At 36.8% G+C, this 25,178-nt stretch overlaps 1 protein-coding gene across 3 annotated transcripts in view; it reads right to left on the bottom strand.

Moving 5' to 3' along the window:
- The window catches only part of mast1a (microtubule associated serine/threonine kinase 1a), a 59,947-nt gene that overhangs the window by 12,785 nt on the left and 21,984 nt on the right, over nucleotides 1–25,178 (bottom strand). For all 3 annotated transcript variants that reach the window (XM_082164190.1, XM_082164191.1, XM_082164192.1), the window contains exons 3-15: nucleotides 12,390–12,478; nucleotides 12,227–12,302; nucleotides 9,786–9,858; nucleotides 8,092–8,249; nucleotides 7,542–7,617; nucleotides 6,959–7,168; nucleotides 5,959–6,060; nucleotides 5,104–5,236; nucleotides 2,446–2,513; nucleotides 2,038–2,114; nucleotides 1,741–1,949; nucleotides 1,192–1,330; nucleotides 1–133 (exon numbers count right to left, since the gene is read on the bottom strand). In XM_082164190.1, coding sequence (XP_082020316.1) covers nucleotides 1–133; nucleotides 1,192–1,330; nucleotides 1,741–1,949; nucleotides 2,038–2,114; nucleotides 2,446–2,513; nucleotides 5,104–5,236; nucleotides 5,959–6,060; nucleotides 6,959–7,168; nucleotides 7,542–7,617; nucleotides 8,092–8,249; nucleotides 9,786–9,858; nucleotides 12,227–12,302; nucleotides 12,390–12,478 — 1,543 coding nt within the window. The remainder of the gene's footprint in view (nucleotides 134–1,191; nucleotides 1,331–1,740; nucleotides 1,950–2,037; nucleotides 2,115–2,445; nucleotides 2,514–5,103; nucleotides 5,237–5,958; nucleotides 6,061–6,958; nucleotides 7,169–7,541; nucleotides 7,618–8,091; nucleotides 8,250–9,785; nucleotides 9,859–12,226; nucleotides 12,303–12,389; nucleotides 12,479–25,178) is intronic.

Below are 25,178 nucleotides of genomic sequence, written 5' to 3'. Positions count from 1 at the left end.
CTGTTTGTCCAGGAACTCCCTGGCATCCTTCTCAATGTGTCCCTCGTACAGGTTAGTGGTGAGATTCATGAGCCCCATCTTTGACAGGCCAAAATCAGTCAGCTTAATGTGACCCATCGACGTGATCAACAGACTGTGAAAAAGAACGGGCCGTGAGCGTTCGCTTTAAAAAGGATGATGACAAGATGAGGTGTACACAAGACAGGGGTGGCATCTGTTTTACAGCTTGTAATGGAGCGCAACAGGAAGTAAAAATCTCATTCATTTTCTCCATAGGGGATGATAACTTATTAACCTTTAAAGACAGAACTCCTGTGAGCTGTATGAGGTTGTTAATCGATGGTTTATGCTTTTGTTCAAGCCGTCAGCCCACGTGATTTCAGCTTATTTTTTAAGTAATCATGCCTAACAGCAGAATTCCTGGTGAAAAACTACATTACCCATAATTCTGCAGAGAAATCTCCACCAATTAGAAGTGAAACAAGCAAATTGTGCCAAAAGGGCCAAACTATGGGGGGACTTTAAATATTTATATATTTAAATTTTATATATATATTAAGCATATATAGTATAATGTGCAGTGAAATGCATTTTTCCACTCGCGCACATAGAATAAAAATTGACATAAGAGTAACAGAGAAATAAAATCTTAAAATTTACACACGAATAGAAAATACATAAATTAACAAATCAGAAAGCTAAGCAATGAAGATCATTTTTTTACATTTACAATAGATGTAAAATGTGTTTTTTCTACATACACAATCAACATTTTAAAATGTATAGTTTTATATTTCTCCATTGTTTTTAATTTGATTGTGTCATTCGCAATGCTTCATGGGATTGTAGTTCTTTCCCTCATTAAACCCGTTAAGTGCACAGTCTTGTACCTTTGTCCCGATTTTCAAATACTTTTTTTGCTTAAACCAGAATTTGTACTGTTTTAATTCACCTTGTAGCTGGCTGGTTTGGCTTATAACTCTATAATGAGGATTTTTTTTAAATCCCTATGGGAAAAATACTTCCAGAACCAAGTCCATTTGAACTTTTGAACTCTATGCACAGATGATATTTGTGGGATACATGCGCTGGCCTGTAGACATTATATTGAGTGCACATCTTTACACTGACTGCACTTCCACTATTTTCCTTGACAGATGACCTCCACTCCAGCAGGGGGCAATGACTTACTTGTCTGGTTTCAGGTCTCGGTGTACGATGCCATAATTATGAATGTACTCCAGCGCCAAAACAGTCTCAGCAAAGTACATCCGAGCCATCTCCACAGGGAGTGCTCCGATATTCTTCAGAAGGGTTGCACAGTCGCCGCCTAAACAGGGATTTTAAAATGGCTGAATAACATCCGTACATGTTCGGAACCAAGAGCTCAGTGTGACACATAGTGATGGGAAGTTCGGATCATTTTACTGACTCTATTGTCCGATCTCGTTCATCAAACTGAACGAATCTTTTTTCGAGTCATTTCGTTCATTTAAGTGGCTTTAAATGTTATACTTGTTACAGCCAAATTCCCCAAACACATCCACTTACGCAATCTTGATATTCTGAATTAAGAAATCATTATAATGTAGTCAAAAATTATTTACAGGAAACATAAACAATTACTTTACCTTCTGAGTCTTTCGTTCATGTCACGTGACAGACGCAATGAACGGGATCGTTCATGAATGACCCATCACTACAGTGTGTGTGTGTGTGTGTGTGTGTGTGATGTCTTACCCTCTACATACTCCATAACCATACACAGGTGACGGCGTGTCTCAAAAGAGCAGAACATGCTGACCACGAAGGGGTTCTCGGCGAAGGTCAGGATGTCCCGCTCCACAAACGCCTGCTGGATCTGGTTCCGCAGGATCAGGTTTTGTTTGTTGATCTTCTTCATGGCAAAGCGCTGGCGTGTCTCTCTGTGTCTGACCAAATACACAGCTCTATGATCCAAACGAGAGGGAGAGATCAATATTTACACAATGGCTTTGAATAATTTCAGAGTGAATAACAGTGTTCGAGTATTCTTACCCGTACGCTCCGTTGCTGATGAGTTTGATAGTCTGGAAGTCTGATTCACAGGGCGGTTTGATGGCTTTGAGCTTCCCCTGAGAGAAAAAAAGTGTGATTCAATGCAGGGGAAATAAGTAGACTCACTGGAGCATCATTTCACTCCTTATGCCGTTTCATTTCTCCCACTTTCATCCTGAATCCCTGCCGCTGCAGTTGTGCTCCTAGAGTTTGCTGAGTCCTTAATTAAAAATATGTTTCCATGTGAAAGAGTGAGAAAATTGCAAGCTTATATAACACATATTGCTCTGTTTTTCTCCATCTTTGCTTAAATCACAGACTTTATTCTAGTAGGTAAAAGTTATGATCCGATGAAAACTTTTTGGTCATTGCAACACAAAATGTACATGACTACACCAATGCACTCACTTCAGCAGAGTCGTCCGTCTCCGGCGTGTGTGGGCCCTCACTGTCATAACTCTCCAAATTCACCATTTCTGTATGGGAGGAGGAAGTTTGGTTAATCATTTTTAATTTTACGTTTTTCCATGCAGTAAATATGTACTACCTTTGAGGAATTAAAATTACATAAATGTGTTGTTTGAGAAACAGTTTTATGTTTTCAAATGTTAAAGTTTTTGGTCCAATTAATAGCCTAAGATTCTAGTCAAATTAATTCAATTAATATGTAATACATAAATATATTAATAATATACACTGCTGCTCAAAAGTTTGGGGCCAGTAAGACTTTTAGTATTTTTAAAAGAAGTCTCTCTTCTGCTCACAAAGGCTGCATTTATTTGATTAAAAATACAGTAAAAACAGTAATATTGCGAAATATTATTACAATTTAAAATAACTGGTTTCTATGTGAATATATTGTAAAATGTAATTTATTCCTGTGATCAAAGCATCATTACTCCAGTTTTCAGTGTCACATGATCCTTCAGAAATCATTCTAATATGATGATTTGATGCTCAAGAAACATTTCTGATTATTATCAATGTTGAAAACAGTTTATTATTCTTGTGGAAACCGAAGCGTTTTTTCAGGTTTCTTGAAAAGAACAGCATTGATTTGAAATTTTAAATGTCTTTCCTGTCAATTTAATGTGTCCTTGCTGAATAAAAGTATTTCCCAAACTTCTGAATGGCCAAAAATGTTATGGTTTATTTGTTTATTTATTTATTTATACACTAAATTTGCATTGTAATTCTATGGTATATGTCCAAAATTGTGTACATGTAATCATGAGTAGCATGCATATTTGATCACTCTCAACAAATGAAGAGTTATCTAAAATTCATATATAATTAGCCATCTGCCTTTGCCTTTCCATGCAATCCAACAGCATATTGCCTAATCGTGTCTAAAAACAACTCCTCCAGTCACCACAGCAACCACCCATTCTAGAGACAAAAAGGAAGCATCGCTGATCTAAATAAAGACTATGATATAAATAAACAAAAACTCCAGAAAACACTGAAAACACACAAACAAGCACTAAAACAGCAATTAAAACAGCACATTTTTCGTCAGCCTCCAGCTGAGTTCAGTATAACGGCATGTGGAAAATAACATCTTCAACACATCTGGGATTTTAAACTTCATTTTCTCTGGCAACTTGTGCAGCCGGAAAATTAAGCGAGGTGACTGAAACGAGTCTTCGCAATTTCACACTAGACTTGAGTGACCTGAGTTAAACCTGCTTTCCCAGGGATACGGTGTCACAGTGTCCAACTCAAGCTGGGTGAAACGCTGAGTGGCAGGATTTAAATCTGCATCCGGATAAATGATGTGCTGCTGGACTCTGAGACGAAACACTGACAGGACGACAATAAACACAAGGCCAAACAATACTGCTTTACTCAGTCCTGCCCACAGTGAAATCTCATTGGACCATCAATCTCACTCGATAAAAACACCAATGAAAATGATTCATAAAGTCCCAACGGAAATGGATTAGGTATACATTTTATACTCACTGCATGCAATGAAATTAAGTTAAATATATTAAAGACACAGTATGTAAGTTTCGCCGCTAGAGGCCGCTTTTTTAAAACAACAACAAAGGCGTAGCTTGATGATGCCATGAGTCTTCACCTCCATAGCCGATGGAAAGCAATCCGACGGGACTCATGTTCATAGATGAGCTAATGTATTAAAGTTCGTCCTCCTTCCTCCTTCGTCCCTGAACTTTGTAACAGTTATGCTTGATCATATAAATTCACATAATTTTATTTGGCGTGCAATTTATTTTAAAGTCCCCCTGTGGTAAAATTCAAGCTTTTAATGTTGTTTATGTCTATGTGGTGTTTTTAATATGCTTTAAGACAAACCATGTGTAAATTCATAAGTCGACACCATTGCTGAGTATTTCTGTTCTTAAATCTGCGGTGAACCAAAGACAGTCTCAAAAAACACGGTTTGAAATCGCTGGTGTTTCTGACGTCACAAACTACCTTGTAACCAATCAGATCAACGAGTGATCGTCAACGAGTGGATCTCTGAGCTGGAGTGAGTGAGTGGAGGCGGGGCTCATTTGCATATTCATAGAACCGCGTATACTAAATGAGGCAAGGGTGTAGAGTTACATTCAAGCTATTTTAAGGCATGAAGAAAAAAAAGGTCAAGGAAAAAACATTTAAATGTGTAATTTTGGTGATCGAAGATGAGTTTTAAGGGATAAAATGACTGACTACAGGGCGACTTTAACTAAATAGACCGAGTAGCATTTAAAAAAACATCAGAGTGCATTTTTTGCTAGAGAAATATTTTGTTGTGTTTAGTTGTGCAGTGAGAGAGAGAGAGAGCAAGTGCATGTTTTTATCAAAAGCCCCATTACTCTGAGCCGGCTGCTGTTTGCCAGGTTCACAGCGGTGCTTACACACTTCCCAGCGTTCTTGGCAGAAATACAAACTTCCCACTGCCTGTGTGCGTCTCCTTAAAACCTGTTCCATAATCTCATCAATGTCTCTCAGTATGACCTACATTTCTCCCCCTCTCTCGGCTTCTGCTACGCTCGTTCCTCTAGAGACTAACACGCGCTCTGTGTGAAGATGTTCAGTCGTGTTGGTCTCTCTCACCTTCCAGAGGGTCTCTGGTCAGGCCGAGCTGGCTGATGATGTATCGTGGGATGTCTGCCTTCATTAGCTGGCCCTCTTTAGCGTGGTCTTCTGCTGCCTCCAGGAGGTGGTAGAACTCTTCAGGGTTAAACTCCTGAGGAAAATGCAGTTTTTGGTCAATTGCAGCATTCTGTAGTGAAATAAACCACCGTTTCTAAAGTTCGGGGTTTGTCGATTTTTCAGTGTTTTTGAAAGAATCTCTTCTGCTCACTAAGGCTGCATTTTATTCAAAAAAGCTGAATTTTCAGCATCATTACTCTTCAGTTTTCAGTGTCACATGATCCTTCAGAAATCATTCTGATATGATGATTTGCTGCTAAATTTGCCACTTTTGATCAATGCAGAAAAAAACTTACCTATTCTAAAATTTCGAATGAAAGCATAGTTGTGTTTACTATGCATCTTGAATCTTTGTTTGTAATTGGGAGCTCATTTTTGTTGCTAGGTCAATTATTATGTTAGATTGTAACAGACCTTTTTTTTTAGCGGAAGCTTTAAGATAATAAACAGGTGAAATAATTCAATATTTCATGTCCACATATGTATTTATCTGGTGATCCATATTATTGAATTATCCAGTGATCCATATTTCCAGTAGTCGCACTACTGGGAGCCTTTTGTGTTTGATAATACCAGTCGAGGTTTTTGTTACACTGAAGCCTTTCAGCACATTGTACTTTCTTCTCCTGACCCTTGGTGACCCCATCAGACAGTTGCTATGGCAACTGCACAACGTAGGCTGAAGAAGCGACCAAGCCCAACGACAGGCAGATCAAGTGTGTGTGTGTGTGTGTGTGTGTGTTTGTGGACTCTCACCAGACACTCAAGCAGTCGGGCAGGGCGGGAGATGATGATGAAGAGTTTCTTCACCAGCTCTATGATGAAGGTCAGCTCCGAGCTCTCTGATCGCTCATAGGCCTGACAGAAATCAGAAGACCATTAAATAAAAAAACACTTTTAACTACTTACAATCTTAATTGGAAAATTAAACACACTTGAGCGAATTTATATTTCTCAGGTCTCCTGATATTAGGTTTGTAGACAAATATAGATTTCATTACTAAATCGGAAGCTCAAAGAAAATATTTGCTCGTAGTTGTAGTGAACGCAGGGCCAAATTATTTAAAATTAAAACATAAAATAAATATTTCAATCATTAAAAACATAATTAAATACTTAATAAAAACATAAAAATAATTCATTATTAGATCACCAAACAAACAAATAAATGTCCTTTGTATTTAATTTAAGAATTACTTTGCATTAATTAAAAAAATGTATCATTATCTTTCAATTAATTTTCATTTAAGCATGAGCTTGTGTTTCATTTGCAGGGTTATAGTTGTCAGTTAACAATATGAAAAAAAAAAAATTTAATTTAATTATTTTCTTTTGAGTAATCTGGCCCTCCATAGTAGTGAAACTACAAATGGATTTTGCTATGTCTGAAGGTGTGGAATAAAAAAAAGAATGATTCATATTTTTTTAAATATGATTTTTTTTATGTTCTTGAGAAGATTTTATTTTTTTGTGGCATTTTAAACAATTTAATTTAATTTAAGTAATTAGAGATGCAATAAAATAATTAACAAACATTGAGCTAATGGAAAATGAACGGTTTAATAATCCAGTTAAATGAAGCGAGATGTTAATTAATATCAGCTGAAACAAAAGTACTCATAATCCAGCTGAACAACAGCTGAAATGCATTATTTTCCTGTTATCACAGTAAAGCTGCTTTGAAACAAAGCGCTATGTAAATAAAGGTGACTTTACTTGACTCGTATCCAGCCCACACATTTAGACTAATGCTCACTTCATGCAGGAGTTTCTCCAGGTTCTCCTGCAGCTCGTAGAAGTAGACGGTGGTGATGAGGCCTTCGCGAGATTTGGTCAGGCAGTTTCGGGACAGCTCTGCGATCTGGTGGTGGATGAAGCTGAGGACCCCGTCGGCCAGCGGCAGCACGTTCTCAGGCGAGTACGACTCGATGAAATCACCCAAACGCTCCTCCATCTGAGCTTTGGCCTGAACGTAACAGACAGACAACGTTTAAACGACGCTTTTAACAGGGAATATAATGTGGACTGCAGTTGCAGAGACAAACTAGGGTTCAGAATTAACACTCGACAATATACCACAGTGTTATCCACAATGCAAAACTAAAACTTTGTCAAATTTTCATATTCAAAATATGATTTCATATTTTTTTCCCCTTTTGATTTTGAGGTGAAACATGACCTGGACATGTTTTTGACATGTTTTGTGAAGTTTGCCCTTATGGCTGTTAAATTTACCCACATTTAACTAGTGCGGCAAAAAGTTAAAAGTCCAAACGTATGTGCAACGCTCAAGTAAGGTTGAAAAAACACAGAAGAGCGTGTGTTTGTGTTTTGCTAACCTTAGGGAACCGCTCCTTATAAACATGGTTCATCATAACAATCTCATTGTCGTAGCAGGAAGGTGATCGGCCTGGACTGGAGAGAGAAACAGAGAGGATGAGAATAGAGCAGAAGAAAGAGAATAGAGCAGAAGAAAGAAGACGACCAGGGTGTGTTCACACTTGTAGTTCGGTTCGCTTGGTTCGTTTAGTCTGGACCAAAAAAGAAACATTTAGTCCTGGTCCGCTTAGCGTTCACATTGGCATTTTAACACTGAAACTAAATACAGTGAACCTAAAGGCATAGGAATACGTTCACAACCTGATTGGTCGGCTTTTATTATGTATATTTCGTGACAGATCTTACTGAACATCCATAACAATGTTGTGTTCTGGGATAAATGCGCTGTACTGACCTGTGATGAGCAACACTGTCATTGCACTGCCAGAGCAATCGCCCCAGGGTTCGCTTTAATCCAACCAAACATGCCGAGTGTGAACACACACACTAAATAACATTTGGCACAAACTGGTTTTGATGTGCTTCAGTCGTTTGTGTGAGCGTGTGTACCTGAGACTCCGCGAGCGCGGCCGCACGTGTGGCGATCTGCGTCCGTCATCATCAGTGATGCTCTCGGTGCTGCCGAAGTGTTTGGACAGGAAGTGCAGCTCGTCCAGTGTGGGCTGGAACGGCAGCTGATGGAGACGCTCCTGAGACGAGCTGGAAGACTGAAGAAACAGACCATTATATACTTCCATTGTGTTACTGCCATTGGGTTTCATTAGGATCTATCTATCTATTCATCTATCTATCCATCCATCTATCCATTCATCCATCCATTCATCCATCCATTCATCCATCTATGCGTCCATCTATCTATCCATCCATCCATTCATCCATCCATCCACCCATTCATCCATCTATGCATCCATCTATCTATCTATCTATCTATCTATCTATCTATCTATCTATCTATCTATCTATCTATCTATCCACCCATTCATCCATCTATGCATCCATCTATCTATCTATCTATCTATCTATCTATCTATCTATCCACCCATTCATCTATCTATCTATCTATCTATCCATCCATCCATCCATCCATCCATCCATCCATCCATCCATCCATCTATCCACCCATTCATCCATCTATCTATCTATCTATCTATCTATCTATCTATCTATCTATCTATCTATCTATCTATCTATCTATCTATCTATCTATCTATCTATCTATCCACCCATTCATCCATCCATCCATCCATCCATCTATCCACCCATTCATCCATCCATCCATCCATCCATCCATCCATCCATCCATCCATCCATCCATCTATCTATCTATCTATCTATCTATCTATCTATCTATCTATCTATCTATCTATCTATCCACCCATTCATCTATCTATCTATCTATCTATCTATCTATCTATCTATCTATCTATCTATCTATCTATCTATCTATCTATCTATCTATCTATCTATCCATCCACCCATTCATCCATTCATTCATCTATCCACCCATTCATCTATCCACCCATTCATCTATCCACCCATTCATCTATCTAGCTATCTATTCATTCATCCATCCATCCATCCACCCATTCGATAATTATAATTCATTTTAATTAAATATAAATTTTTATATGTTAATAATATACTATTTTAATATTTAATTACTTAATAATAATATTACATAATTATATATATATATATTATGCAAAACAAGCATTTTTACTAGTGGCTTCACACTTTTGAACACATTGTATATACTATATATGCTCAATCATTTAACTTATTTATTCATGAGCTCATTATTTTCAGGAGTTTGAGAAAATGACAATTTATTATAAAAAAAAATTATTATTTTATAGCTTTTTCAACTTTAGAATGTTTATGTAACACATCTTTGATCGCAGGAAAAGATGGCAAGTTGCTGTAATGAAACCCCATTCAAAACAAAATATATAAATGAATGAATATAGATCTAATTATTATAAATATCTTGCATTGGATCTAGACAATGCACTATTTTCCCATATAATTCCACACATTATGATTCTTTCTAACTCTATCATTCTCACCCATTTGATTCATCCTGTTTTGACTTTCAATTTAATATAGTATATCCACATGCGTTTAAACGATGGTAGGAGTGTATTTCACTGTCTGCAGTAGTTTGCAGTTTACAACACCTTTTAGTGACTATCTAGTCAAAACTATAAATGCCACAGCATTCTCTGGACTGGATCCTCATGTACCGTTGAGCTGGGTGTGTTGGTCCCATATCCGGAGGAGGGAAGAGAGGCCAGAGACCAGCGTCTGCCATCGGCCCTGCGGAGAGAGAACGAGTCGAGCTTCAGCATCCTTACCAACATCTACCAGACTTTACGTACAAGCCACAGTTTATCACACGAAACCGAAACAAGCTAAACGTTAAACATGTTCATTTCAACCAAACTGAATGTTTAAAATCATCAGTTTAGATAAATGATTCATTGCCCCTCCTACATTACAATGAAATGAAGTTATGTGTAAGGCTTTGCAAGCATCAAGTATCAAATATTTTCAACATTGATAATGATAATAAATGTTTCTTGAGCATCAAGTCATCACACTGGAATGATTTCTGAAGGATCATGTGACACTGAAGACTGGAGTAATGATGCTGTAAATTCAGCTTTGATCACAGGAATATATTACATTTTAAAATATTAAAATGCATCAAACAGCTATTTGACCAATTTTACTGTTTACTGTATAATTTATTTCAGCTTTTTATAAATGAAAAGTGTCGTTTCTGTGCCACTAGCAGCAACAAACAGAAACATGCGCTCAACCAATGGCAAGATTGTTTGCGTTTGATATTTCTAGTGTGAAACATTAAATGTGACCAAGTTATCACAGTGCTTTGTGGGCAGAGTTTATAAGTCCATGTGGCAGCATTCTTATGCGGTTGCTAGGCAACCATCACATTTCTACACTGTTTAGTGCATATTTCGGTGCTGGGCAACGTTCCCAGTGGGGTCATTAAAACTGTCATCCCACAGCATTAGAAGAGAGCAGAACCAAGGGTTCCACATACTGAAAGCCTGAAAAGAGGATCTCAGCAGGGATGAACCGCACGGCTCAAAAAACGGACTTTTTGATCATGCATGCGTTTTTATGTCTTGCAAACTTTTGTTGCGATGGTCTGTTGCACTGGGCTGGATTGTGTCTTCTTTGTCAGGCACTATATTTCATGTTCTTGTGTGTGTTGTGAGCAGAAGCTCTGTGCTTTGGACAGGATTGATGATTCATGCTGTGCAATCGTCTCGCTGCACGAGATTTATATGGGCAAAATCCAATATTAGCCCTCGCGTCAGACAGGAACGAACGCGCGGATCAATCGTCTGTCTCTCGTCCCTCAACCTCTCCTTCGCACTCGTCTTTCAGACAAACGTCTGTGTGACGGGCTGTCGTTCGCTGAGGAATGATGTGAGGAACACACTTGATCTTCACAATGAAGAACCTATCTGAACTAACTGTACAGCTTTAATAAAGACGTCGGATTTAGTGAAATTTTATACATATTGAAAAAACGTGATTTCACTACAATTTGTCCTCGTAAATGCACTCTTAATAATAGAAAAAAAACACAAAAACATCAATAATTCATGCTTTATCTTAATGTTTTGTGCTAGTAGTAGTAGCATATGCCATGTCAGCATCGAAGGCTATTTTCATGACAAGATTCAATTAAAAATGTAAAAATAAATAAACAAAATTTGAAATAAATAAACTTGGGGTTGTAAAACTTCTAAAGTTACTATGGAAGATTGTATCCGCCACAGAATAAAATTTTTTAAAAGATAATTGCGACTTTTTATCTCATAATTGCGAGTTTACATCTTTATTTCTCAGAATTGTGTGATATAAAGTCAGAATTGCGTGATATAAGTTTTGCGAGTTCTAAAGTCCAATTCTAAGGAAAAACAATTTCTCACTAAATTCTGACTTTATATTTCTGACTTTATATCATGCAATTCTGAGATAAAAAGTAGCAATTACCTTTTTTTCTTTTTTATTCTGTGGCGGAAACAAGCTTCCATAAGTTTCCATTTCTTTTTTGGGGAAAACTTATATTTTTTTTAATTACGAGAGCTTTTTTTATTGCTTGTTCAAAATGTAAAGGAAAAATGGCAACATGTAAGTCTGTATTGATTTGGAGATTGCTCTGGGTGTTCCTCAGATAGTTGTTGAAGAGAACAGTGAAACAAGATCGAGTAAATGCAGTGAAATGTGCAGTTTCAGTCAGGCTTTCTTCACACTGCACACAAACCAAATGTGCTCTTCAAATCTGTGCTCTTCAAATCTTTATAACTGACCGAAATCAACTTTTGTTAAGAAGTGGGTGTTGCCAGTGTACATTTTTGGCATCATTATGACAGAGAGAGATTGAGAGTGGCAGCCGTGGCACTAAACGGGTAAGAGACATTACTTTATTCTGACACTTCAGAGCATCCCAGCCAGATAACTGTCCTTGAGATGAATGGGAACGAGAGTGGAGAGCTTTCTCCAGGTATTACATATCTCTACGGGTCAGGTGACAAAAAACTAAACCCATTTGAGACGGACATGCCAAAAAAAGACTTGTCTGAACAAACAAGGTCTGACAGATCAAACGAAGAACAGCTTCTGGGTTGTTTGTTCAATTATTTACCTTCTGGATGATGCAAAAGAGAAATGTGCGGGTGCGCTGGGGGAGAAGGTCCTGGGACTGTCCAGCGGACTGCTTCCTGTGAGGTGGACAGAGACATGGATGAGAACGACACCTGTGGACTGAGACACCGGAGCAGATCATGTGATCAAGGGTGAGCGCTCACCTATGTGTCCCGGTAGAGGAGAGTGAGGCCGAGGAAGAGTGGGCGACGTACTGGTCAAGATCAGACTCTTCCGGTTACTGGTGCGACAACTGGAAAACAAACAACACATGATCATGACACTCGGCAAGGGAAATCACACACGTTCAGAAGGAGATATTAAAGAAAATGGACAACGATTAGCTTGTATCTAGTCTGCATAGAAATATATATTTTTTTTTATATATTTTTTTTTACACACACACACACACACACACACACACACACACGCATATACATATATATATACATATATATATATATATACACATTTATACTGTATTATATATATTATATTAAATATAATCTTTTTGCTATTTATAGAAATTATATATATATACATTTCTAAAATATATGTAATAAATTCTACACATTTTATATTATATATATATACACTTATACTGTATTATATATATTATATTAAATATAATATTTTTGCTATATATATAAATTATATATATATATATATATATATATATATATATATATATGTACATTTCTAAAATATATGTAATAAATTCTACACATTCTATATATATATATATATATATATATATATATAATATGTATAGCCTAATTTAGAAATGTATATATTTAATTTCTTTATAAAGAAAAAATTATATATCATATATATATAAAATATTTTATATAAGCTATACATTTTTATATATATACATATATTGTATATAAACATTCGTAATCTCAAAACAGAGTTTCTAACCTCAGAGAACTGCTGAGACTGAGGAATAAAGTTACAGCAACTGAAGCCGAACACGAGGGACAAACAAGAAAGTGAAATGTCATGCTGCCACGGCAACAAAGCCGACAGCCTCCGCGTGACAAACCAGCCTTGCGATTGGCTGGTTAAGACTTCATCACGTCCAATAACACTCCCCGAGATACAGCTGGAGATGACAGCCTCATGTAATGACATGATGCAATCATCAGAAAGTCCATTTGCGTAGTGTAAAAAACTTGCTCATCACTCCTGATCTAGATGTGTGTGTGTGTGTGTGTGTGTGTGTGTGTGTGTGTGTGTGTCTCAGTGAGTACTGACTGAAATCTCCAGTGATCCTCCCATTTTATCCCTTCTGATCATCTTCTCTGCCTCTTGTTCTCTTTCATCTGTGTCTTGTAGCTCCTCAGGCTGCATTTCATTCTATAGATTCCCATCAGCACGTGTGTGAGTATGTCACAAAAAACACTAAAAAATACAGAAATACACTCTGATTCAAGAACTGATCCTTTTTAACCCCAGAATCAAAATAAATAAATAAAAATCTTAAAGAATATGTCTATTTGTTTAGACTTTTGGAGTTTCTTTTAATGTATGCATATTCTTGACAAACATATTATACACAGCCACTTAGTACACCTGTTCAACTGCTCATTAATGCAAATCCCTAATCAGCCAATCACATGGCAGAACCTCAATGCTCATTTAGGCAAATAGGCTCACGACCAAGATGATCTGCTGAAGTTCAAACTGAGCATCAGAACGGGGAAGAAAGGTGATTTGAGTGACTTTGAACATGATGTGTTTGTTGGTGCCAGACGAGCTGGTCTGAGTGTTTCAGAAACTGCTGATCTACTGGGATTTTCGTGCACAGCCGGCTCTAGTTTACAGAGAATGGGCCAAAAAAGAGAAAATATCCAGTGAGCTGCAGTTCTGTGGGAGAAAAGGCCTTGCTGATGCCAGAGGAGAATGACCAGACTGGAATTGAGCTGAGGGCAACAGTAACTCAAACACACTCGTTACACCAGAGTTCTGCAGAAGAGCGTCTCTGAACATGTTGAACCTTGAAGCAGAAGAGCTTCAGCAGCAGAACACACACACACACACACACACACACACACACACACACACCGGTGACTCTCCTGTCAGACGAGAACAGGAAACTGAGGCTACAATTCACGCAGGCTCATGAAAATCAGACATTAGAAGATTGGAAAAACATTGCCTGGTCTCAGTGGCGTCATGCCCATTCAAAGTGTTTTTTGAGCTAGGGCACGTGCCCCCTCAGATTTTTCCTCCCTGATAATTTTTTTGTCACAACTTTATTCCTATTATGCTCCATAATATACCAGAGCCTATAACGACTCAAATGTATTCTTCTGGGTGTGTAATAAATCGGTCAGCAATGCATCAGCCCGCCCCTTTTTCCTAATATGGTGTCTGTGTATATCAGAGCGCTACGCGCGTAGCGCTCTAGAATCTTTGCTGTGTATGTTCAAGCGACTCGCTCGTCTCGCACGTTGAGCTGGCAATGTTTTACAGATGGTCTTGAAGTGGTAAGTGGGGAAAGCAACAAATCGGCATTGAATTAGTTATCGGATGATATTAAAAGGTAGTGGGATTATTTGTGGTTGACCTGGAAATTTTAACTTGATCAAAAAGTTATGGATTTGATATTAGCTGCGAATTCAGAGCATTGTGTCAGTGTAACGTTATCGATAGCTAGCCTAGTCTAACCGTAAACTAGTTGGCTAACGTTACTGCCATACAAAGCCATAGTAACGTTATCTGATCGGTTTTGATTACTTTTTTACATTTCTGTCAAATATCAACCATTTTCAAATAAACGGGGTAGTGTTAACCTTATTCAGCACTGAAATCTGTCAAACTTCTTTCAAAGTCCTTCATCACATATTAATATTAAAATAACTTAATTTCAGAGCACCACAAAGTCAGACCTCGGCACCTTTATGTACCTTTAATGTAAGATCGTTCTTAGGTCACATACCAATTATAATAACATAAAAACTGCAATGGTACTGTTTTTAAAATCATGTGTAGTAGGCCTAAGTGTACAGTAAGTGTGTGTGTAAACATGCTTTAATGAAGTAAGACTTCAAAAGCTTTTGAATTTGAGCTTACAGTTCTTTCATCAACCTGTCTTTTACATAAACTTACAAAATAGATACTTTAACTTAGTCCTCAGATAGAGGAGGGTTGCTGCTAGCTCCGTTAAGGTATTTCTGTCCCTCCCAAACTGCATTGAAATGGTATGTTTAGCAGCCAGAATAAAAAAAAATTCAGGGGGAGAAACCCCCTGACCCCTCCTAACATGATCCATATCACCCGTCAGAAAACAATTGCAACGTCTCAGATTGTGCCCCCCCAGAATTTTGGCTTGCATGACGCCCCTGCCTGGTCTGATGAGTCTTGATTTCTGACATTCAGATGGTCAGGTCAGAATTTGGCGTAAACAACATGAAAGCATGGATCCATCCCTGTATCATCGGTTAAGGCTTCTGCTGGTGTAATGGTGTGGAGGAGATTTTCTTAGCACACTTTGGGCCTTTTAGTACCAGTTGAGCATTGTTTAAACACCACAGTCTACATGAGTATTGTTGCTGACCATGTCCATCCCTGTATGATCACAATATATCATCTTCTGATGGATACTTTCAGCAGGATAATGTGCCATCACAAAGCTCAAAACATTTCAAACATGACAATGAGTTCACTAAACTCAAACAGCCTCCAAACAGTCACCAGATCTCAATCCAATAGAGCAGCTTAGGGATGTGCTGGAACGGGAGATTCACATCATGGATGTGCAGAAGACAAATCTGCAGAAACTGAGTGATGATATCATGACAATATGGAGCAAAATCTCAGAGGAATGTTTCCAGCGCCTTGTTGAATCTGCGCCATGAAGAGTTAAGGCAGTTCTGAAGGAAAAAGGGGGTCCAACACGGTACTAGTAAGGTGTACCTAATAAAGTGGCCGGTGAGTGTATAGTCTTTTTTTAATTAATTATCTATAAATTATTAAACTGGCAGGTAAACTGTGTGATATGGTTTGTCCCATGTATCAGTGAGAATCCCTATTGAGAATGAGTAAAGAGTAAAGAGTAAAGAGTAAAGAGTAAAGAGTAAAGAGTAAAGAGTAATGAGTAATGAGTAAAGAGTAAAGAGTAAAGAGTAAAGAGTAATGAGTAATGAGTAAAGAGTAATGAGTAAAGAGTAAAGAGTAAAGAGTAAAGAGTAAAGAGTAAAGAGTAATGAGTAATGAGTAAAGAGTAAAGAGTAAAGAGTAAAGAGTAATGAGTAATGAGTAAAGAGTAATGAGTAAAGAGTAAAGAGTAAAGAGTAATGAGTAAAGAGTAAAGAGTAATGAGTAAAGAGTAAAGAGTAAAGAGTAATGAGTAAAGAGTAAAGAGTAAAGAGTAATGAGTAATGAGTAAAGAGTAATGAGTAATGAGTAATGAGTAAAGAGTAATGAGTAAAGAGTAAAGAGTAAAGAGTAATGAGTAAAGAGTAAAGAGTAATGAGTAAAGAGTAAAGAGTAATGAGTAAAGAGTAAAGAGTAATGAGTAATGAGTAAAGAGTAAAGAGTAATGAGTAAAGAGTAATGAGTAAAGAGTAATGAGTAATGAGTAAAGAGTAAAGAGTAATGAGTAAAGAGTAAAGAGTAATGAGTAATGAGTAAAGAGTAATGAGTAATGAGTAAAGAGTAATGAGTAATGAGTAAAGAGTAAAGAGTAAAGAGTAATGAGTAAAGAGTAAAGAGTAAAGAGTAATGAGTAAAGAGTAAAGAGTAAAGAGTAATGAGTAAAGAGTAAAGAGTAAAGAGTAAAGAGTAATGAGTAAAGAGTAAAGAGTAATGAGTAAAGAGTAAAGAGTAAAGAGTAAAGAGTAATGAGTAATGAGTAAAGAGTAAAGAGTAATGAGTAATGAGTAAAGAGTAATGAGTAAAGAGTAAAGGGTAATGAGTAAAGAGTAAAGAGTAATGAGTAATGAGTAAAGAGTAAAGAGTAAAGAGTAATGAGTAATGAGTAAAGAGTAAAGAGTAAAGAGTAAAGAGTAAAGAGTAATGAGTAAAGAGTAAAGAGTAAAGAGTAATGAGTAAAGAGTAAAGAGTAAAGAGTAAAGAGTAAAGAGTAAAGAGTAAAGAGTAATGAGTAATGAGTAAAGATTAATGAGTAATGAGTAATGAGTAATGAGTAATGAGTAAAGTAAAACATTCAGACGCATTAAATGCTCTTTTTTTCATGTAAAATATCATTTCTTTCTTGCGGTTTAGTGGTGAAATATGACCTGGACATGTTCTTGACAGGTTTGCTGAGATTCTCCCACGCATGAGTCCGAGTCTTTGACTGGGTCTGATCAGTATTCATGAGCTCTTGCTTCTGCTCCATATAACTTTGCAACTAGTTGTGCAGTGTAGTCTGTTTATGCTTTAAACTCACACTGTGTTTGAAGCTTACATAACATCTTAAATTTACATTTCTCTCAGTAAAGAAGTCTGTCTCAATAGAAGTGCTCTAGATTTTGGAGTTCACCCTTCATAATACAGTATAATCCTGTGGCTATACTTGTACTGATTCTGTAGTGAGTAATAATAACTGTGCACAGCAACTTCAGGAAAGAAAACGGCAGTCTAAATCTCTCCAAATTAATTCCCACAAATGAAATGTGCAGTATCCACTTTAAAAGGATGATATCTCAAGAAAACAGGACACAATGTGAGGGGAAGAGATTGACCTTTTTAAAAATATGCTTATGAAAATGGAAACAGTTGCTCAGACTGAATGCGATTCTCTGCTCAGCTTCAGAGTCTAACGCTCGCTGACAAGAAACCACACTGTAGCAGAACAGATGAAGCCCATGCATTCATTGTGAAATATTTAACAGAAGCGCATTAGCATCTACAGGAAGTAATGTAATGTTCTTCCTCCAAACCCCCTGTGTGTGTGTGTGTGTGTGTGTGAGAGAGAGAGAGAGAGAGAGAGAGAGAGAGACACGAGCCCAGCGGAGATAAAACGTCTAATTTTTTTCCTCCACCTTCCTTGTTGGCGTCTCTCTGCTTCTTGGTTTCTCTATCACACACACAGTATCACAGGTCACAAAAAACATGACTTTGTGTGAAAATTTCATTAAATTATTTACGCCTGCAACCACAAGCTTTATTTTTAAACCTCTCACTTCTCTATCTCTATCTCTCTCAGATGAAGAGATTACAGTTTCAGTTCAGAGATTACATTAACAAGATGGAAGAATCATTTTTCAATTTTCACACCCTCAACTGTGAAAAATATATATACAGTAGTTGGTTTTACTTTGAGTTTTTGAGTTCATTGAAATTAAAAATTTAAGTTAATACAATGAAGGAGATTGGTTCAATAGACTGAAACTCAAAATATTATGTTATCTGAACCACATAAATTATCTAAGTTGATTTGACAAAAGAAAAAACTAAATGAAACAAATGAACAAATGAAAATATACCTTAGAAATTAATAACTTTAATTTAATTTAAGAAAAAATTAAGAAGAGAATTTAAGTTAAATTATGAGATTTTTAATGTTTTTAATGAATGTGATTGCTTTCACAGTTATTTATTCTTTTTATTATTTCAAGTTTTTTTTTAAATCTTTTCTTAAATTGAATTTAAATGCTTGATGCTATGTGGTGTTCTTTTTCCAAATTGTATAAATAAAAGAGTGCAAATAAAAAAACTTTAATTGCTCTCTTCCCATCTCTCTCTTTGTAATTATAAAGATTTATATATTCTTTACTATAAACAGAGTGAAATTATGACTGCTTTCACAGTTATTTATTGCTTTTTTTCAGGAATTGCTTTTTTTAATTTTAATTTGATGTTGCAAGGTGCTCTTCCCCAAATCTCACTGCTTATTATACCGAGTTAAATTATGACTGCTTTCAGTTATTCATTATTTTTACATTAAATAAATTTGTATTTTTAATTTATTTAATTAGTTGAATAATTTCAAATATTATTTCATGATTTTTCCAAATGTGTATAAATTAAAGAATGTGTCCTCCATTCCTTTCTCTTTTTTTGCCCATTTCGCTATTACTTCTCTCTCTCTCTCTCTCTCTCTCTCACTGTAATTCTCATTTGTTAATTACGTCTGGTTGAGAAATGACTTTTCTAATCACTTTTGCTCTTTAAAACAGAAATGAACCTCCTACACTACACCGTTCAATCTCTTTGGTCAAATACTGCAGTGAATATCACTTCAAATCACTTACTACATCAATAACAACGGAAATATAAAAATAAAAAGTCTGTTAATACGCTGACCAGCATGAGTGAGATCATCTAAAAAAAGTCAACAAGCAAATTAGTATTATTTAGTACTATTTTTAAACATTCGGTTTTTGCTTTAGATAATTTGATACGTGTTGTTTTTATTATTTTTTGGAAACACTTTATCATAAGGTTTTGTTTGTTAACATTAGTTAACTACAGGAACTAACGATGAAAATTACTTCTAGCATTTATTCATCTTAGTAAATGTTAATTTCATAATTTACTAATCGTTAAAATCAAAAGTTGTATCTGTTAATATCATTTAATGGACCTGAGCTGACATGAATTAACAATGAACAGATGTATTTTTTTCAAACTAACATTAACAAAGATTAACAAATACTGTAACAAATGTATTGCTCATTGTTAGTTAATGTTAGTTAGTTATTGCATTAACTAATGTTAACTAATATGATCTTATTGTAAAAGTGTTACCATTTTCTCTTTAGCTTTAATTTATTTTTTACTTCAGTTATAGTCATTTTATTTCTTCAAATTAAACTTATTTCAGTTAGATGACAAGGCAACATTTCAAATTCTAACTCTGATATTTATATTTTATATCTTTATTTCAATAAAAAAAAAACATTTTTAGTTTTAGTTAATAACAGCACTGACATGAACTAAAAGAACAATCTTTGGCAGAATAATAATATTAAGTAAACATTTGTCTGAAGAGAAGGATGGAGGTCTGGACGGATATGGTGCGGTATGACTTTCATATACTGTGTCTGGAGACAGGAAGTGTAATATAGACAGGATGTGTTCATATTTCTGAAACACAAAGCATGACTGACAGGCTGATGTTATATCCAGGTTCTGAGGTAATAGTCGAGAGAGGCGACGATGTGTGTGTCTGAGTGCGTATGCTTGATCTATACTGGATCTAAGCTGCATCCAAAGAAGCCAATAAATCAAACACACACACACACACACACACACACACACACACACACACACACACACACACACACGTGGCCACCCGTGGAGAAATCAACAGGGTCTGATGCTCTTCTGATGATGCCAATCATGGCTGGAATTATACAGCACCAAAAATAACACACACACACACAACAGCCACAATAACACTGGCATTCAGCAGCACTAACCCATTTAGCAAACTCTCTTTCATTAACTCCCCTCGCCGCTTCTCTATAAACAGACTGTTTTCAGTGTTCGCGAAGCGAATCGCTTCAATAGCAGAGAGAACATCTGATTTATCCTTTATATGGCCTCCGCCAGGCCATCAGGAGGAATCATTGTTGGTTTCTAATGTTCAAATCATCAGGAAAAGCTTATCTAAACACTTTCAAATCATTTCCCATGCAGGGATGTCAAAACAAATGAAAAAAAAAACATTTTCGTATTATTTGACTGGAGGAAAGCACACATTTCATGGTTTCAAGGGGAACTACTAAAGCTGCATATTGAAGAATCTGACTACAGTACGGTCTGAAATGTAAAAATGAATCAAGCTGGAGATGCAAGTCAGCCATTGCATTCGGTTTAAAACACTAGAGATCAACAAGCTGCAACTGTATAAACAATGAAAACACGACAATAGCATGACAAGTAAAATTAGCTTCTCCTCGTCTGATTCTCACACAAGCATCACTTTTTGAAACAGAATTTGGTTGATTATAACATAAGAAGTTGTATTAGGATGAATTAGAACCTCATAGGCTACTCAACAAAAAAAACATTTACAACTGGACCAAAAAGTTATACATACTGACCATGTTAGATGAAGGAATCAAGTCAAAATGAGTCAAAATAAGTTGATTTAAGTACTTCAAAACAGTACAAAAACATTGTGTCCATAACCTAATTAATATTCATTAGATCACCACTCTCCCTTCCACGATGTCACAAATTACATATTCATTATGTAAAACTTAAATAACTGAATAGACATGCTATTACCGAAAGACGTAATCTTCCATAGGCTATGTTAGCAGTTTAGCTAGCACATTTTTTTTGCTAACACATATCAGTTAAAGTGGAACTTGGCCGATTTAGAAACCCGCTTTGTATTGTTACAATGTCGGTAGTATATGTACATGAACAATGTTTAAAACTACAGATTATCCTTCTGCATTTTTGTGTCCCCGCCCACAGACATAAGAGTTATTGTAGGTTTATCAGTTAAAATTGTATCGTACTATATCTCGTTAAACAGAATTATGGTAAAAATGGGACACCGTGGCAACAGTTTTCTTACTGAATTGACAGAACAGCAGTTTCTTTTAGTTTTCCCCTCCGTTTGGCCTAAAATGCTGAGTTCGTGGTCAGTTTGAAGTGTTGACTACAAACACATTGGTTTTTCATATTGTCCGTTACAGTGTTCTCTCCATATTTACGATTCTTTTCCCAGACAGCAACATAGTGTCGGCCCAGATCCGGCCCACATCTGGTACGCGTTGAATCCACATGTGCCAGATGTGGCCCGGATCTGGGTTGCAGTCTTTAGCCACTGACTACAACACGCTGGACACCTAAAGTAACTCACTCCCGATAAACGTTTACTCGTTTACGTTTACTATAGGCAGAAAGTTTTAATGAAAGCCATTTTGCCAGCAGTGAAATACCCTACAGATACCTTGTCAAGCTCCAGAAATAATTTAAAATCCTGAGGTTTATTGTAAAGTTCAACGATAATTTAACAAAACTGGAGACTGTCTATTAACAAGAACGCAGGCTGAAGTTAGTTCATCCATGCTATCAGAGTCGTCGACACGTGGCTTGCTATAAATGTCTCTATTCTTTAGACTAGCAAAAGCACTGAATCTGTTTACACACACCAATAATCAGTTAAAGCTGTTAAATCCCACCAATCACCCACATAAGATCACGCTTTGCGAAACGAAGCTGCTCTTCACAGGAATCTCAGAACCTTAAACACTTAATGAGACGACAAGACTAGTCCCGTGTGGTGAGCTGATGTCATCCGTTACCATAGCGACCGCTTATACACAACGTAAAGCAAAACATCCGCATCATTCACGGCACATGACCTGTCCTCATGATAACAGATCACACCTTTAGAGAGTCAATCCCATCCCATCATTGGTGAGCAAACACAACATGTGGTGTGAATAGGTGAGCTTGTGTTATTTGTTTAACAGATCGTTTCCCTGCTGAATGAAGTCTGTCATCACAAGGTGAAAGGGTTAATTCAGTGGTTGCCATGGAGAATGACCCATCGAGCTCCCCAATTAACACCTGCCTAGACTCTCAAAGGACACAGAGGAACTCCCATAAAGACTAATCATCACATTTAAGACTTCACAGACCAGATTTACGAACAGCTTGCGCCAGTGCAAAAACCCTCTTTTGGCTTTACAAAACTGTCAGGATTGACAAGGAGTGAAAAATTTGTGCTGAAAAGGCGTGGACAGTTATTTTTAGGCTGACCTTATTGCATATATGCATTTGTAGGAGTTTCCCTTTCAGATGCAAAATTTATGGGAGGAGAATATTTAGGCTAAAAGAATCATGCAAGGTGATTTACTAAGGTTTGCGCTAGTCAATTTACTGGTGTTTGAGCCATTTTTTACCGCCCAAAATCAAACCAATCAAATGCTCTCTAGAATCTAAAGCTCCGCCCCCACTGCTATAAATACCACCTGGCCAAAGCGACCGTTGACACGTCACGGAGCAATATGTGTTGGAGATGTGTGTTCGGTTGCTCAAACGCTTGAGTTTTATTCCCTTTTCCAACTGTACGTTGGTTAAGAATGAAATAGGTAGAATTTATTCACACCGCGACGATAGAATCCAACGCATCATCAGCGCTGGGATTCGCTTCCATGGTGCTGTCAAATACGACTTGCAGTCTGTGAGGTAGACTGAACGCTATTGGTTATTTGAAAAGGGGAGGAGCCATTCAATATGTCCCGCCTTAGCTTCCTGTTTCAGTGGAAATTACGTCAACGCATCACACAAAGCTGCGCATTCAGGCCAAGCGTGCCTGAAGCGTGAAGCCAAAATGCCAAGGTTTGTACGTTAGCATGGACTCACTAACTTTAATTGTAACTTAATGAGAGTGACAACCAGAAAATTAACGTTTTTGTCTTCATTGGGATTGAAGACTAAAGGTCTTAAAATTCGCGTCCGAAATTTTTGCACGTTAAAAAATAAATACGACCTCACGTTGTCAATCCCGTGTCAATCCCGCTTACACACTGCCTCCGAAACTTTCGTCCGTCATAAAAAAATTCGGATCGGGTTCGATTTTCTGCCTTTTTCGCATCCGTAACAAGCATTTGAATGATGTTTTGACCGAATGCCGAATACGAAAAAACGCATACGAAAATTTCGGACTCAGTGTGCCAGGACCTTAACAACTAATAAACCCAACATACAACACAGGGATTCACTTGTTCAACAAAATACGCAACACACACACACAACACTAGCTTGCAGAGCAGCAGTCAATTTACTAATGCAATCAGGTCTGCTCAGCAGTGGGACAATTAAAGCTGACTACTTTATCACCGGTTACATTTCTCATCTTCATACAGTGTGTCTCCAGAGCTCCCTCTCTCATCATTCATCTGCTGTAAAGAGCAGCATGACTGGTCACTAACAGATGTTGTGTTTAGGTGCAGGTGTGCTGTTGTCCCAACAAGACTGTGCAGTTTCTGCTCCCCCAGTGTCACCAAATAGAGTCACAAAAACAATGACATGCTTTTAACTAGGCAATAGGATGTGGGTACTAGAGCAGATACTGGTGTGTACTCAGAGAAGGAAAGGAAGAATAGATGAGTGTGAAGATGAATGGGTGAAGGAGAGGTTTAGAGGTGAATGGGATAAATATAGACTCTGATGGCAGTGGCTCCTGTCTCTGCTTAAAGGAGGACAAAAAGGACTGTTAAACAGGATGACCGAACGGATGTCCTGGTTTTACAAGGTGGGTCCCAGTGTCCCGAAAATTCATTAAAAATCTAAATATGGCCCCGTTTCAGATGTTAGACTCACTGACTTCAAATTAAATATCTGCAATGTCCTCTAGCTATAGTGGTTATCATTTTCTTTCTCAGCTGGATGACATTGCAGAGGAGAAAAGATACACCTGTGTTCAAATTAGGGATTTGCGATTTTTTTTAAAGTCCATTCAATTTAGTCTAAATAAAATAATATAAAATTGTGAGATCTAAACTGGGAATTTTGAGTTATAAATTGGGAATTGCAAATTATAAACTGGGAATTGTGAGATATAAACTGGGAATTGAGAGTAATAAACTGGGAATTTTGAATTATAAACTGGGAATTGTGAGATATAAATTGGGAATTGAGAGTAATAAACTGGGAATTGTGAATTATAAACTGGGAATTGTGAGAAAAAAGTTAGAATTGTGAGTTATAACTGGGAATAGCGAGAAAATGGTCAGAATTGCTAGTTATAAACCAGGAGTTTGAGAGTTACAAACTGGGAATTGCAAGTTATAAACAGGGAATTGGGGAATTTAAATGTTTTCATTCTCAGCTGGATGACATTGCAGACAAGAAAAGATATCCCTGCATTCAAATGAAGTATTTGCAATTTTTAAAAAGTCCATTCAATTAGTAAAAATAATATAAAACATATAAATAAATAAAATAAAAAATATATAAAACATATATAAATATATACATATATATATATATATATATATATATGTGTGTGTGTGTGTGTGTGTGTGTGT

The sequence above is a fragment of the Leuciscus leuciscus genome (genome assembly GCF_965113295.1).
Source record: "Leuciscus leuciscus genome assembly, chromosome: 3".
In the NCBI taxonomy this organism is placed as follows: domain Eukaryota; kingdom Metazoa; phylum Chordata; class Actinopteri; order Cypriniformes; family Leuciscidae; genus Leuciscus; species Leuciscus leuciscus.
Note: the sequence above shows the minus strand (reverse complement) of the source record. Positions and strands in the feature narration are given on the sequence as shown.